Here is a 17,225-nt window from a genome sequence, read left to right on the forward strand (position 1 = left end):
GATGTCAGCAAAAACATTACAGGATTTGCTACTCTGATCTCTTGTATATAGTTTCTAATTTAATTTCAATTTCTAATCCCAGTTAAAAATCAACACCTTGTGWTCTCCCTGAATAGGATGGAGGCTGTTACTTAAGGTTGTTGTGTTTTCAGGTTTGATGCACATGTTGTTAATTTCATTTTCCTTTCTGCTGCTTTTGTTCTAGAACTCTAGAAAAGGTAAATGTAACTGGGGGTGGTTAACTAGGCTCTCCTGTTTGAGAGAGAGGTGGAATACAAACTGAGATATTTGTAGGACATTGTCTCTTCCTTTTGTGTGGTTGTAGTGTTCCATACCAAATCCTATTCTTTTGGCTGGTACCTGTTACACTTAAAATAGTGTTGGTAATTGGTTGGTGTCTCTACTATCTCATTTCTTCTAAGGTGTAGAAGGAAAGCTTACTGATGCTGTTTTATATTCCAAYATGCTTTTGAGAAACCTCACTGGGACTGGCACAGTAGCACCCATATCAAAGGATGCCCAGATATTTGTTAACTTTTAATCAGACTTCATAAAGGTTTAGTCTATGTAGATATCTTGGATAAATTAGCAGAGGGGAGCTGTGCCCATAGGAAGGATGACCAGTGGTTCTTCTGTAACTCATTTGTGTTCTGTGCTCATCATTATCTCTGATGAGCTGTTTGAAAAAAAAAAGCAAARTGATGARCAGGGTGRTTTAAGACTGTTTTCAGGTGGATTTTACTTTATGTACGTGTCATCCTTCTTTATAGTGTTTTCTCTCAGAGTGGTCATGTATGAACAGAGCCTTATTGTGCTCAGGCTGCTGGGAGAAGCTGGCCTTTGTTGAGGCCTATTTTCCACATTCCACAACCTTAAAAGCTGCTCTCTTTTTTTTTTTTTTTTTTTTTTTACTAAGTTCAAATGAAGATTACCAGAAACAGGTTTATCTCTATATAGGTGTGGCTCCAGAAGGCCTGTGAAGTCTTAATTCCTGCATCCCTACTCCTGTTTGCTTTGGTCCAAAATGTGTTTCCTGAGGTCACTAAGGGTTCTGATCTCTGCTCAAATTCTGARTCTGTGTTGTCTGAGGCTTGGCTGAGCCTGTAGCAGCTGTCAGGCACTCAGATATTGAAGTAGAACTGATGGCTGTTTCCATTTATCAGGAGTAATCTGGATATTCATGCAGAGTATCTGGAAACATCTTTCAGAAATCTTAAGTAATTAACCTGGTTTGCTGTGAAGTGACTGGTTCTTCCTGTAGTTTGTGTCTGGGATCTTGAGTAATGGCAGGGATTCTTTATAATATTTGAAGATGTGTTTTATGGATAGTACTGTGCGTTTGGGGTGGCTCAGTCAAGTCAGGGGAAGTTCTGTAGCAAGTCTGTGGCTTTTTTGTACTTTTCTTTCCCTTTCAGCTTTTAAGTTCTAACATTTTTTTTATTTGTTATTTCCAGACTGTCACAGATGCTCTTTCCTTAACAGCTTTTGTGCCAGTCATGCTAACCTAATATTTTTCCTTCCTATTCTGTTCTTCCCCTAATTCTCCCTGGAGAATATAGATGATGTTTTGAAAGCTGTTTTGTTCCTTAGACTGGTTCCTGAGTGACTTAGAAGCCCATCTTTTAATGGGGGAAGTGTTTCTTGCTTGCTCTTCAGCTGGTATGGAATAACATGTGTGGCTGGTGTGACACTTGGCTCAGTGACACACGTAGACTGTGCAGAATCACTTTCTCAGTGGAGGGTGGTTAATTAGGAATAGCAACAGCCTTCATCTGTGCCACACAGAAGCCAGTAGGGATTGGTTTTGGCTAGTGTAAATAAAATAGCTGAAGTTTGGAGAAAAATTGCCAAATTATTTCAGTTATTTTTCTGTGTGAAACCTTGGTTTGCCAGTCTTCCCTAAAACAAGTACTGGTTTTCTTATAGATAAGCCAGGCTTTTTGTCACAAATGTGCTGATGAATTTTTGTGTGAGAAATTGCTATGAAATCTTTAAGCTTAGTATTTCACTTGACACTTGTCAATCTTCCTCTAGAGAAATAAGTGCCTGCTGTATTTGAGCCTTTCTGTTGTCTTGCCTTGAATGACAGTATGTTCTGCTTTGTGTCACCTGACTTAATCATTGYTAAAAGACTGTCTGGATTACCTTTTCCTCAGGGGAAGTTTCAGAAGCCTACAGTCCTCTAAACCTTTATTCTAAATTATAAGATCTCCCAGTTAGTAGCTTTAGCTTGTCTTTTTTTCTGAATAGCATTTGTTGCATTTACTGCAACAGGTACCTGACTGAACGGCAGGTATGGGTTGGTTAATTTTTGCATTTCTTCTATTTCATGTGACATTTCAGTATTGCAGAAAGGAGAATTTGGATTTGATTTTTCAATTATGGCTTCTTCTGTCATGGTTTTCAAAGAGGAGTTCTAAATCAGATTTATAATTGTATCTCAGAATTGTGCTTTATTTTTCCTGGCTTCCTTTTTTCCCCTCAAATACTCATTGGTAACAATTTTGATTACCCAGGTATAGAGGGTAATGGCTCAGGCAGGTGTGAAAGACTCCAAAGTGTAATTGTTTTTTGTTTTTTTGTTTTTTTTTTTAGCATTTTCTAGTTTTTTAATGTGAACCATCAGAAGAAGTGAAATACTTGCTTTAGAACCACACCTGTACTGGAACTAGAGTTCAGGGAATGTAAACAAATATTCATTGGAGATTAAGTGCAAGAATATAGAAAAATACTTTTCATTTTCCCTAGCTTTGTTTTCTACCTGGGAGCCTCTGGAAATAGCTGTGGTTGGTCTCTMCAAAAGTGTTTGTGCCAGTCTAGCCTTGGACCCCCAAAACTCTGAAAACCACTTTGCCTTTGGGCCACCTGTGTAGCATTTTGCCAAATTCTGCCTAAAGTGCCATCTTCTCTGACTTCATTTCTTGCTGACTTACTTTCATACCTTTTTAGTTCCTGTCAAGACCATGGAACAGATGATCTATTCCTGACCCATCCCAGGGCCTTTTGAAGAATTTAGGCTTCTGTCACATACTCCTGTTGTCTCTTCCAGGCTGAGGAGTTTTGCCCAACTCTTTCATTTTTCTCGTGGAAATCATTTGATTCTTTGTTCCTCCTTCTTGCATTTCTCTGAACCTTTGACTTCTACAAGCCCCCCTTCTGGAGGATTTTTGTTTTTCTCTGACTTGTTTTCCTATCCAGGGTACTCTTTTCAACTGACTTGTGAATATTAAGTAATCAAGACATGGGTGAGAGTGGGAGGCAGATCTGTTACTGTGATCAACTTGTGTTGAGTTTGTGAAGGGAACTCGCTTGGCTGGAAGAAACAAGATGGTTTTGGTGGATTGAAGGAGTTGCTGGTTGTGGAACTGGCAAGTCAAAAGATGTATTTAGTGAAACCTTGCTTATCAATACAGATTTGCACAGATAACCCTGTGCTAATGATACCTGTGACTTTGTTTATGAGGGGCCCTCTGAAAATTAGTTTACATTTAACAGGGTTGGAAGTTAAAATGAGATTTGCAACACTGTAATCTTATTATGATAGTTGGTACAAAGAATTCTGAAAGATGCCATGGAAGGAGAAAAGAATAAGACTAAGAAGGTGTTTAAAGACTACATAGAATGTCACTTGTTCTAGTAACTGCAGTAACGTTACTGGTCATTCATCTAAGATGAAATCGATTATTTTTTTCATAAGCATTAAACTTGCTTATTCAGTCAGGGAAAAAATAATMTCTCCTATTGATTAGTTTTATAAGCCAATACTTTTGTCGAGACTTGTGTCACAGAGGAGGTGCCTAGAAATGGCACAGGCAGAAGGCATTTGCAGTAAAATAGAAGTAGTTCAAGAAAACCGACAGTTTATGGCATGGATTCGTATTAAACATTGATATTCTCATTTCTTGGAGAATCTGGAGAGAGGAAAATCTCGAGAGAGGCAAGTTGTCATGGGAGTCCTTGTACTTGAGTAACTGAATTTTCACTGATGCTTCTTCTATTTTTCTGGAAGTTGTCTGGAAATACATGGAAAACAGATGATTTGGAAGTTAATCCTACAGTGTTGGTTCAGAATTTAAACAGCCACAGTTGGCAGCTGGGACTTCACAGTTGGAACTTAATCTTCCTGAGCACAGCAGAGATGTGCACATGCCGGAATCAGGGGAAGGGGGATGGATGGGGTGGGGATGCATAGCAGACAGCTATAAAAAGCAGAGGCAAGCACTGCTTTGCTCCCTTGGACTAGCATTACTGCTATGTGTGTGATGGTACAAGGCACTGCTTTGAAACAGGGAGGGGCTCTTCTAGAACCTTTAATGCCCCTTTAGTTAGCTGAGAGTGGCCAGCAGAGCTGTTCTTCAGATGAGCTCCTGACCTGACTGCTGCCTGGTCACATCTCCTGCAGTGTTTTTAAATGAGAAGCTAACRGCTTTCTCTTGGCACTGTGGAAGGTGGAACTGGGGTGCAGTTTCCTTTTTCCTCAGGRGTGGTGCTGCCCTGGCTGCAGCAGCTGTCTGACAGGGTGCTCAGAGGTCAGGGCCATTGCTGAACCAAATGTGCCATCTCTGACTTGCCATTTGTCACAAGGTTGACTGGGCTGAGATTTGCTTGGAGTTTCTGCCTAGGGTGCTAAGTTGCAGGAAGCTTGTGGGGTCTTTATTCCCATGGTTTAGCTTCTCACATGTAGATGGATCTCCAGAGATCTGTCACTTTGCTTTTATGTGGTCTGAGGATGTATTAACATCCTGCCATGAGGAGCTTTAGTCTGTCATGACATCTTGGGCCCTTGTAAAAATGGGTCACTGTTTCTACAGGCATTTCTAAAGCTAGTATGTGACTTGAGATGATGTGAAGAACTCCACAGCTGAAATATTTGCTGTCCCGTGACATATAAAAACCCCTTCACACTGAGAAACTTCAGCTGCATTCTGCCACTGCAGCAGAATCAGAGTACCTTCAAACTTTCACCTGAAATGGAAGGGAAATGAAGGAATTACTATGCATGTATTCTCTGGTAAGGTATGCCAGGGTCCTGAGAGTTTGATCACCCTGGAGAGAAGCACACTGTGCTCCTGTTTCCCAAAACACCAGGCASTGCCAAATAGGTGTTGTAATACCCCTCTGAGCTCCTCCTTCAAGCTCTTTTGTCTTTCAGATACATGCAGCTAGTTGGTAGGATTCTTCCACCTAGTTGCTGGATATTTTTCTTTGCCTGGAGTCTCTCTTACCTGAGTGTTAAATTTGATATATTAACTGCAGGAGTGAGTCTTATTCACCTGTTGTTTTTATTTGTGCTCTTTTTRCATTGAAATTATCTTAATAGTCCAGAATTCCCTCAGCCACCCCCATATGCACACACACACACATACACACCCCTCCAGCTTAGGTTTTGCTTAGTTTGGTGGGGGAGTGGAATGAGTGTTCAGGCTCATGTAGGTGGAGATACCAGCCTGTTGTCTGTTAACCATGGCAAAAATAGCCCCTCTCACCCCTCCCTGGTTCTGCAGACTTCCTGAAGATTGTCAGGTGGGGCTAATCCATAAAGAGCTCCCCTCACACAACAGTGGGGCTCCAGAGTTTGTAAACATCATCCTGCTTTTGTGACTGGGCCAAGAGGAGTATAACTGCTGTAATTGCTCTCAAATAGAAAACTTCAACTTGCTCAACTGCTTTCTGCTATCTGCTGCTGATGTTTGCAGTAGTCTAACCCAGCCTTCCACTCCTGAAAAAATGGGATTGCTTGGCCCTGGTTTCTAAAGGGAAGGCTTTTGTTTGSGACTCACAATGCTTGCTCCTTAAATGAAAAATCAGGATTTAGAGGATGGGCATCTTTATGATTTTGTGTGGTGGATGGTCTCTGAATTCAGCAGACCAGCTTCTTGCATGCAAGTGGCTGAAAGATCTTTCCAGTTTCAAAAAAAAGCCCACTACCCTGTCCTTACTCCCAGCCCCCATGTTTCCCCCAAATGGGGGTGATTTAYTCCTTCAGTAAAGCTCCCTAATATGACTTTATAATGTCTGTTTCTAAMAGATAAATCTGCAGACTGTCTGTCTGCCCTTAAACCTGTATTGACAATGAGTCCTGGATCTTCCCAGGATCTTTGTTAATTTCTTCCTTATTCACTTTGCACCTCTGGGTTGTTCATGAGGAAGTTGTACAAACTCGCTGCAGAGTTCCTGGGGAAGGAAATGGAATTTGCTTGCCTTGAAGTCAGCTTTTTCCATGGCAAGCAGGCTGCCTGGGGGAGGGGGAGAAGTACTGAAACAAAAAAAGGAGAGGGCAAGCCCCCAGACCTGTGTTTGGCTCACTTGACTCAAAGTTCCTTTGGAGAGCAAGTATTAGAATTGACAGTGCTGATCCAGACTGGACTTGGCTGCAAGAAATGCTGGTGATGGCTGTTCCAGAAGTTACAAAAATTAACCTTCAGTAAGACTAGTGATATGCTATCCAGTGTTTGGACATTTGAAATGTCTGAGTACAAATCATTCCTGTGCTTGATTGAGGTTTGAAAAGAAACAGCATTTGGTGTTGAGATACTGCATTTCCTGTGTGACTGTGGAATAGGAAGATAGGTTGTGCTTGGGAATGTTTAGGAGCCACACTTTTTTCTACTTTGTAGCTAATTCTTAAAATATTTTTTCTTGTAGAAAATCCAGTCTGTCCTTTTATTCATGTGAAATTAGTAATTTTTTTTTTTTTGTCTTTTAGCAGAAAACTCACAATAGAATGTTACTGATGTGGAAAACTTTTAAGTATTGATTTCAGCTCAACCTTCACCTTTTGCATTTTTTAGACTGTGACTTGGAGAATATAAATTCTATTCCTGACTGAAAGTGCTGTCACCAGATTGGTCATCTCTCTGAGATGGGATCAAAAGTCTGATCTGACTTGTTTGCCAAAAAAAAAAAAAATCCTACCTTTTGAATGTTGATGTCCAGATATCAAGGTAATAGTAATAGTTCATGAAAARGCAATGCCGAACCAATATTACAGGTCTTGTTTCCCCCCTCCCCAGAAAGGAGGTCGCTGGGATAGTATGGGGAGTGTTTTGTTTARTGTAAACAGTGGAAATAATGCTTTGAAGTTGCTTGTGTCAACAAAAATCCTGAGAAAAAAAACACAACTGAGGCAGCATCCCCAGGATAAACAGACTTAATTTGTATCTTTCCAAGCTACTTGGCATATCTGTTTAGTTAACTCCTACGAAGTGGTTCTTGCATAATCTGTGCTCTTCTGCAGAAGTGTGCTGATGCTCTTCTGACTCGTTGCCTTTACCATCCTGAGTTTTGATTTGATGAGCACTAACGCTACTGTGTGTTTAATTCTTTCCAGAAAATAAACCCTTACACCAAAGGGAGTAGAATCAAGCCCATTTTCAGTGATGAATTTCACCCCCATCTCCTCCCCCTCCAATCTATACCATGGTCACGTTAAAAATATTTGCTAAATATTTTGCTAGTTCTGGTTGAAATGAACAAGAGATATTTCTTTACAAAGCTTTTTGTATATATCAGAACAGATTGGCGCATGCATGTCCTGCTGTTCCACCAGCTTAGAGCAGGAGTTGTGTGCAGGTTAGAGAGGCTKCTCTGGTGGTGTTTGTGTGCGTTAYGCACAAGACTCATGCTTTTGGGGCATTCTTAGGATACTTTTGTAGTGTTTTCTGTTAGAATTATGCATGAACTTGGACACACTTATATTCATATTAACAGTCTGTGGAGAACATGTTCTTATATAGGTTTTAAGCTAATCTGTTCAAAACAAAGGTACATCAAAGAGCCAAGATATTGCTGGATGATGTGAGGGTGTTAAAGACTTGCTGCATGGGTAGTCCTTAGGTTCTGGACAAGAGCTGAATTAATGCAAGTTCTGTTGTTGTTTTCTGTGGGCACAATTTAAGAAAGATGTCTGGTGTCAATGTCTCTGCTATAGATGAGTTACTTGCTGCTGGTATTAGTAGATGTTGGGTAGTCTGTGTTAGACTTTCTATAGAAGAGTGCAAATGCTTTCATAAAATAAGTATGGCCATTACGAAGCTGAAAATATCCTTAAAAATTTATATCTATTAGTGTTACTCACAGTATAGATCTTATTCTGGTATTGGGTAAGGTTATGCTCTGGGTGACTGTACAGATGTTAAAATTTCCAGGTCTGCCTGTGACCATGTTAAAATTTCYACTAGTAAATAATTTTGATAGCCAGACATGTTTCTGATAATTGAGCCATAACTGGGAAGCTCTCAGTGCAGTATGCTATGAACATATTTAGTAACACAGATGCTTTTTTTGTAAGTTTTCAGCTGTCATTTTAAAGTGAAGTGCAACATTCAGATGTAAGCAGATCTAGTGCAAGACTTGGTACATGTGGTAGTGGGCAAGACTGTTTTTTTTTTGAACCAATGGGTTGAGGACCAGTTATCTCATTTGAGGTGTAGTAGTTATAATGTAGTTCTTCATTGTGCTTCCACAATGAGGAATCTCTCTTTGAAGTTATTGACCAGCTGGAGATGAGAAAGGGTGACAAACTGGGTTGGTAACCTTAACTGTCTTCTCTAGAGATAAAATAGTCATAAAAATCTGTTTTATAGTTGCATTCTTGCTGTGTCTGTTGGGGTTTTTGGAGGGTGACTGGAGARCAGGAAGTTGCACAACTGAGAGCTGTCCCAGCTGAAAGTGATGGTCCAGTAAATACACATTTGTCTATCAATGCTGTTTAATGCCATTTGATTAACATCTCTAATCTCCTACGAGGGTGAGTGCAAGCCTTCCTGAAAGGTTACACTCCATCTGCTTGTTCATGTGGGAACAGCCCAGTGCCAGCCTGTTCATCCTTAAGTAGGCGCAGGGAAGTGAAAGGATTTAACAGTGTGTGTCTTAGTGTGTTTTGTAGGTTCTTTAAACTTTTTATAGTTGGGCTCGTGGTTCTTGATGGTTGCCAGTGGGAGGAKGGTGAAGGCAAATGCTGGAGACCAGGCCACACTGTGGGACCTGGGGCTTGCGAAGCCACGAGGAGGCAGCGTGAGCTGGGTGGGCTCTGCCACATTTTTGGAGCAGCAGCCATGCACCAGAGTCAGAGTTGCTTATAAYATTCTATTAAGTTTTCACAAGATTGTAAAGCAAGATTTTCTGCTCCAAAGACTATGCCACTTAAACCATGAGATTTGCTGCCAGAGCTGTGGGATTCCTTATTTTAAGCATCTTAAAATGGGTAGAAGGCCTTTTCATCCCTATTCACACTGTCCAACGTGATCATGCTGGAACAGTGCATTGCATGGAACTCTCTCTACCTGCAAAAATTCCTTAGCATCCTGAGTAAGGGTACAAATCTGCTTTCAAATGGTGTGATGGGAAGGCATAGATGACTGCTCTGTTTGCTAAGACAATAAGTCCAGCTTAATTTTTTTTTGCCTTTTATGGACCAGTGAGATGCAACAGCCAATTTGCAGTTGCAGGGGCCAACACATGAAATAAGTAAATGGAAATCTGGAATCACTTGAGCACTGGTCTGTACTTCTGATATAAATCAGAGGAATACAGGAARGCTTAGGGATATTTTAGAGGCTAAGCAGTTAAAAGTGGAAGAGGTGGATAACAGGGCTTTGGATCTTGCACTGATTTGAAAAATTCTGCCTAGATTAGTTAATAATTTTGATGCAAAATAAGGGGACTTGCATTTGCCAGAAGATGATGTTAGGGAAGTAATATATAGAATTTATTTTCTCAACTATTCAATGTATGCTGTTTGGTTTTTTTTCAGGTAGCATTTAGGAAGTGTTTTCCAAGTACAGTAGAATCCTATCCTGCTTCCCTGAGTGCTGAGACTGGGGGCAGGAGAGTTGGAGGGTGAAGCTACTAAAATGCTTCACTAATATTTGTCTTCAGAAATTGTGTGGAGTTGTGAGCTGTGCTGTTTTGTCACACCTCAGAGGTAGAGGCCTTTTTCTTTCTCAGCTGATCTCTCTCAGCTATCCTCTGCCAAGGGCAGTACAAACTCAAGTATGCCTCTGTCCAGTGTGGTCACTGCTGAGCTCCCTTTTCCCTTCCTTTCTTGAGTGCAGTCTAAATAGTCACCACTGAACTGATTTCTGTTTCAATGATGTAAAATCATTTTCCCTAGTCAATGTCTGAAGCTGAAAGTACAGAAGAAAGGCTTGTTTTCAAAGGCTGAGCTGTGGTTTGTATGTTAATGTAACTRAGCAATAGAAAAATACTCAGTTAARTGCATTTTTGAGTAGAATGATCTCTGCTGGAGCCATGTAAGACATCTCAGAGCCCTTCCACTTAGGGTGCTGCACTGATCTTAATGGTACTGCTGTTCTAAAATGGAGGGGTTTCACTTAATGTAGGGATCAACCCTCCTTGGTGTGGAATTGAGGGGTGTATAAAGCACRTAAGGAGCTATCTCAAAATAAACAACACACATCTCTTGATTTTTACAGTAAAATAGTCCTCACAATCCTGTGAAAGATGGCTGAATTCTTACATGATCTTCTACCAAAGAGCATCTTTGCAATTTCTTGGGCTGAATGACCCCATATCCATGTGAATTTATAGGTCATTAAGCTGTGAATTCTGCACACATCAGGGCTTGGCTCTGCAGGAAGTTGTATGTGTGTAGAAGGGTTTTAGGATAGTGGTGCAATAGCTCTTTTCTGTTCTTGATGGTTTTTCCTTGATTTTGAATGTATGTGAGGATCTTAATGTTACTTGGAGCAGTTGGAAACTATCAAAGCAGAATGGTTTKGCAGCTATCCTTGTTAAACTCAAAACAGGTAAAAATTACCTGTATGCATAAGGTAACCTTTTTCCTAAATAAGTTTAGTATTTGAATGTCAACATCTATCCTACATATTTGATCATAAAGCAAGAAAAGTGCTTGAAGCCTTGATTTAGTGAAGTAAAGCCTTCAAGTTTTTCTAAATCATTTTAAAACTGTCTGAAATAATGGGGTTTTTCTTTCCTCRGGGGAAAATACAGTACCAGGTGTGCTTGCTGTAATAATTGTTTCTGCTCTGTGTTTTGTATGTCTATTTTTCATACAACGTTTTCATGAGAAAGAAATCTAAATTTTTGATAGCTGCAGGGTGAATTGTGCGTTTCTTCTTTAGATATGTTTTACTGTAGAACAGACCTGTTATAGACTTATCTTTCATATGCTTCCTAAAAGATGAATCTCATTCATTTTTAGGGAAGGTGGTCCTGTTTGCTTAAGTCTTAAATATCCCAACTGTTTCCCAAGGTTCAGAATCTCATTTAGTTTAAACCTTTTAGGGCTGTTTCTGAAAAGGATTTCTGTGCCTAAGAAAAGCTGAGAATTAGATGCAGTGGGAGGAGAATAATAATAATTGAGTTCTTGATGTGTGGGGGGTAATGTTTTTGTTTTACTGTTAGCATGGCTTGTCCCACAATTTTTAATGCTTTTATATTTGATGCTTTTGAGAAGATACCTTCAAGGGCTTTCACATGACAACAGAGAAGTGAAWTTTTTAATGCTTTCAGCTGGCTTTTTTGTAGCAGTAATATTTGCTTATTTCAAATCAGTTCGTCTGGTTATAGCAGCAGTTTTTTATTACTGTCTAATTGGTGTCTCATTTCTTTTCAGAGATCATTCACATTAATATTAGAAGCGTGGGATTGGGATAATGATACAAAAGCTGGTGAGTATTTATGTGAAGCTTGGAGTTTGTACTTATTCTRTGCTGTATGTGTGTAAACTGGGGAGGGGGAAACTTGTATCCTGCTGCAATCAGCCATCCCTACAAATCAGCTCTAGGAAAGCATGTTATCTAAGGAAAGGTCATGTAGAAAAAACGAACAGTGAGTGCTGGGTTAGGAACTGTGAAAAACAATTGTTATATAGGAAAAAGAATGGACAATCGTAAATCAAGGGTGTAATTAACACATGATTCTTCATAATTAGCTCTAAAATATGTTTACAAATCACAGTAGGCCTTAAAAAAAAAAGGAAGATTATCTGTAGATAATTCAAATTCTCCTCAGTCTGGCTGTGACCATGCTGTGCAAAAATTCCCATGATCAGGTGAACAAGTAAACATTCTTGCAYCCCATAAGGAAACCATACTTCATGTTTTTGATGAAAATGTTCTAAATCATGGTATGATCTCTTCTCYGTTTCTCCTGAAGTACTAGAACTTACATTGCCTTTTCAGTCTATAAATGCTAATACTCAGTGTCGAAGCAGGGTTATTGATCTGAAGCAAAAGGAAGATTATTGTTTAAATACTTCAAAATCATGTAAAGATGTTGATTGCCATAATGCTGCTAAAATAGAATTCCACCTTGGACTTACTCTTTGCAAGTGGTTTACAAATACATCTTAAAATAACCAGTGCTTCTGACTGCAAGAATAAAGTGAACCTCATTGTGGTTATTGATGGGCTATTTCATTTTGGTTGGGGTCAATGCAGAAGAAGGTAAGTGTTTGAACATTAAGACAGCAAAGAGTTTATATATGTCCCAAATCACCATCAGTTTCTAATTATTGATTCCATCCTCTGCTGCTTCGCTGATCACATCAAAATGCATCAAACATAAAAACTTGGCAAAGCAGAATTAATATTAAGGCTATGTTAGATTTTCAAAGTCCTTCTTCTTGAAGATTGGGATCAGTCCCACTTACATGTTCCTAACTTAGATTTTCCTAACATACTCTGTCTCTAATGATAGACAATAGTAATGATGAGTTTGCAGTTTGTTCCTGAACTCTTCTTCTGTCAGACTTAAACTTATTTTGTCTTGTTTAGCAGCTTCTTCAGTCTTTTTCTGTTGGCTGTGCTTCCTTCACATCTCTGATATTAATGTTGCTGCAACCCTTCAGCTGAGTTTGTCCACGGCTTTCTTGAATGGCACTCCCAGAGCTGGGCATTGTATTCAAAATGAGATCTTGTGTGCTGAGCAGAGTAAGCCTGAATCTTGAGTGTTTAGTTACCCTGCATAGTTACAGATTGGGGGAGTCCTCTTGAATGCTTTGTTAAAAAAGTACTATGTGTTGTTAATTAATTTAAATGGTTCCCAGCTTGGGAATAGTTTATCCAGGGACAGCTAGCACAGTAAATACTGGAATATTCATGCCCTGCTTACAGAGGGCAAATCAGCTCATGAGATGGTGTAGAAGGGTGTGAATGTGAAGAGCCAGCCTATCCTGCAAATCATCTGTATGCATTTGAGTGCTGGATTTAATTTTTAAATTAGCTTCTTAGTAAATTTCTTGTAACTTTTTGTTTGTTTCTTAGAATTTGTAGAATCTTTTTCTAATSTGTGGCTTAAACCCAGGTTTCTTTGAAATATGTTTGATAAGAGGACAGTCACCTCAGGCTTGTGTGAAGTCTTTGTTGTGCTTTTTAGTTTAACATGCTCTAACAAATCTCTTTACTTTCATTCATATTATGCTTTTTTTTCCCCTGAACTTCAGGCCAACAGGATATAGTGTGTCTTCTGGAGGCCCTGTGTGCCATCTCCTGAATTTAACAGTTTCTATGAACTGTGGGAGTCTGTATAAGTGTCAGATTACAGTTCAGCTCTCATGAGAAACTGCTGATGGAAAGTGAACTTCCCTTTAATTTAGGCTGCCTGAGAGAGGTACTGTTAAGTTGTATTGCGTCTGAAACCTAGAAGGCTTGTCAGGTGAATTTAGCAAGGCTGTCTTGGCCTGTAATTTGGCAGAAGACTGGCTGAATGCTTGTCTTGGTTAAATGTTTCTGCAGTCTGTTTACTGATTCTGTAGTGTTGCTTTGCCATGCTTCAAGTTAGACTTGCACATASCATTCCTGGGAAGAGCTGCTTAATGCTGAAGGATTTTTTTTTCTTTTTTTGAGTGATCTTGGCAGTGAGTCCTCCAGTAGGTTTTGCCTTGTGAATTTGTCAAGATGTGAAGACTCTTCACTTGTATTTTTGCAAGCACCACTGAACTGCCAAACAGGCAGAGATCAGTAGAAATTCACATGTTAGAGAAGAGGAAAGRGAATACAGCAACTCCTCCAGAGAAAAGACAAACAATATCCGATCCTGGAGGGGTGAAGTGAATGTCTGTGGAAAGCTTAACTCCCTATCAGTCCAGAGCGCTGTGCTGATCTGGGGATCAGGTTACATGTATCTGCTGTTGCTACYGTAAGAAAGATTAATCAAAGTAATTGCCAGAGTCTGTTTATAAGCTGATTAATTAGTTCTAGAGTCAGGTTTTGCTTTCCTTTAATGGGGATGAGTAAGGCTGAAAGTTAAATGTAGGTTCTGTGCTCCAGTTTGATCTCTCAAGTGGATATTAAAAACCAACACAACCCAAAAAAAACCCATCCAAAACAAAACAGCCCTCCCCAACCAAAAGAAAGCCAAAGCAATTACAACAACAAAAATAAACAACAAAACCCAAACAAGACAACAAGCAAACAAACAAAAAAAAAGAGAAAAGCCTAGAAAGAGGGGCTTCCAGTGAACAACTTGTTCTACAACATTTGTCATCCTCCCYTCTCTCTGTGTCCAAGTATCCTGTGTTCTTACACTCAGTGAAAGCAAGGCAAGGGAACTCAGAGCTGATCTGTGAAATATCATCTCAAGAGCAAGTCTGCCAKGGCAAATGTTCCCCTGTACTTCCCTCAAAGCACAAATTCTAAGAGGATCCTTCAGACCCTGATTCCTGAGCTACGCCTTTCTCCTCTTCTGCAGCAGGGCTGGCTCGGGGGTAAGCTTGTGGCAGTGTAGAGTTACCACTTGTTTGCTTTGGGAGGGTGGAAGAGGGGGAGAGGAAACTGGCTTAGATACAAAGTCACTGAAAAGGGCCTGTTTGCTGTCATCTGTCACAGCAGTTCCACTTTCCAGGTAAGTCATTTGAYTTGGCAGCCTTCAGCTGTACAGCAGAGGTCTTGGCAGTGCCCAGCCCAGCCCTGCTGTGACAAAGCACGCTGGCATCTTCGCATGTGAAGTAACTTTCCATTTCAATCAGTCTGCTGCAGGGGTGCAGTGATTATCTGCTTCCTTCCCATTAATGCGTAGGAGARTAATCTGTGTTTAGGTTTTTGAAAGGAGTGCTGAGAAAAAAGCTGAAGAGAATGTGCTGCCTGAGATGGGCACTTCCTGCTCCTTTGGAGATGAAGTTCATGTGATAGCCTGGTGTGTTCCCTTACAAACAACTACCAGCATCCCCTTTTGTACAGCTCTGTTTGGCTTTTTGGAAATGTCTGACCTCTGCTAAGGGTCAGGGTGCTGATGGGCAGTGTTCTTATTTGTGTATTGCACAGTTAAACACTCTTCAGAGAAGACTTTCCCTTCCAAAAATCAGATGCTTCCAAAAACTAGATGCTCTGGGAACATTAATTAAAGAGCTGCCTTTTAGCCATCGTCTCGTTTTTAGCTATCTGCTTTTCTAGAGAGGCTTGTAGAAAACCTGTTATTTACAGAAATAGCTTAGRGGCTGTGTGTATGTCTAAGTTTGAATAATGAATGATGCTTTTTTGACCAATAACCCGACMAATTACCTTACTGAGGTCCAAAAGTAGTGAGTCTGTTAGTCCCTAAGGTGAACTGCTGTGGCAAAGGGAGCAAACTTGTCTCATTAGAAAGATGAGAGAGACTGAATATCTTCAGAGACTTTGGTATTGTGGGGGAGGAAGGAGAAACCTTGACAAACACGTTCCTCCCTGTGTTTACAGATCTCTCTGGAAGATGCACCTTCTGCCTAGGATCACTGTTAAGTTTGAAGTTAAACAGAGCTCTCATACTTACTCTGGTACTTAAGAATTTAGTATTAGAAACTAAATGGCTTCCCTGATGCTTTTTTGTGGCTCAGGGCAAATTATTTGTCTTGCTTATTTAGGCTGTTAAGCCCTACTTGTACTGATACAAGCTTGAAGAAAAACCCTTAAGACTCTGAATATGTTTGTTTTCAGAGGAGCTTGTGAAGATAGAGTGTTCAAAAAGATAAAAGGAGCACTCTTGGGTTATTTTCTCTGTTCTCGACCCCTGCTATYGAGAGGTCTATTCTGCATAGGTATATTTGCAGTAGCTGTAATGCTTGTTCCAGTTGTTTAACTGGGTCTGATGAATCTCAATCAGCCTGAAGATGCCTGATAAGGGTTTTATTGAATAAGCCACTCCTTTAATCTCAGGACTTGTTCTTCAGTCCATCTGATGCACTTGGAGGAAACACTTTTATAGCAGKGGCTGCTGCTGTTTATGGGGAGCCTAGATTGCTTATAGCAGGAAAGCAGCTCTGTAATGTGGATTTGCTATTTGTTCAAAATTGCTTGAGCATCCAGTGATTCAGCATGTTCTCCTTTAGTTTTTCAGATCAATAGTCATTGGAGGAAAATTAGATTATAAAAAGGATGCTGAAATCTGCCRGGGGAAGTGGTGGAGYCACCATCCCTGGAGATATTGAGAAGGCATGTAGATGTGACAGTTGGGGGCATGGTTTAGTGRTGGCCTTGGCAATGCTGGGTTAGTGGTTGAACCTTGACAATCTTAAAGGTCTTTTTCAACCTAAGCAAATCTGTGATTCTATCTAATCATTGAACTTTTARTGGTGGCTGGTGTGAGAAATATCCTGTTAATTAAAAATAGAAAAAGCTGCCTGCATCTTACCTTGCACATTTCTTGTCCTCTCTGCTACTGACCGTGTGCTGCTGGATGACAGAGGAGCTCACAGATGGGAATGAGGGAGTTAAAAATGAGGGATAGTCTTCAGTGTGTTCTGGCTGGCTGTGAAATGTTTAATGCAGTCTAGTCCAAGCAAGCATAATTTATCGCCTGTACGTGGCAATACTACTTCTAATAAAAAAGCAGAGAGATACTGTGAGGTCTTCATAACTGGAGTACCTTTCAATGCTTGGTTAAAATGTGTTCTTTTTAAGTTTAGTATTCTTTCATTTCGAGGGGAAACATTTTTATAGAAACAAGCTTGGAAAAAGATGTCAAGAGAGCAAAATACTTTGTAGAATCTGATACTTCTGTAACTTTTCCTTTAATGTTGGCKGACCGAGAATTGTCACTTTAGTCCTTTAACACGCTGAGGAGAAAATGATACTTTGGTAAGAGGTACACTTCTAAATGGTCAATAACTTGCTAGTCGAGAAACAGTCACTCCTTGGGTTTTGTTTTCTAAACAGATTAGGTTAATGAGTTCTAGAAAGCAACTGGGTAGGTAAAAYGCATTTGCTGAAGGTCATAGCTTAGTATTGTTTATTACCAGCTTGATGTGTTTCATATTATTAATAATC

At 40.0% G+C, this 17,225-nt stretch overlaps 1 protein-coding gene across 3 annotated transcripts in view; it reads left to right on the forward strand.

The window, feature by feature from the left end:
• The window catches only part of JAG2 (jagged canonical Notch ligand 2), a 69,362-nt gene that overhangs the window by 15,005 nt on the left and 37,132 nt on the right, over positions 1 to 17,225 (forward strand). For all 3 annotated transcript variants that reach the window (XM_057376604.1, XM_057376605.1, XM_057376606.1), the window contains exon 3: positions 11,600 to 11,654. In XM_057376604.1, coding sequence (XP_057232587.1) covers positions 11,600 to 11,654 — 55 coding nt within the window. The remainder of the gene's footprint in view (positions 1 to 11,599; positions 11,655 to 17,225) is intronic.

The sequence above is a fragment of the Malurus melanocephalus genome, unplaced genomic scaffold, assembly GCF_030028575.1.
Source record: "Malurus melanocephalus ecotype Western Australia unplaced genomic scaffold, MMel_1.1 scaffold_283, whole genome shotgun sequence".
Taxonomy (NCBI): Eukaryota; Metazoa; Chordata; class Aves; order Passeriformes; family Maluridae; genus Malurus; species Malurus melanocephalus.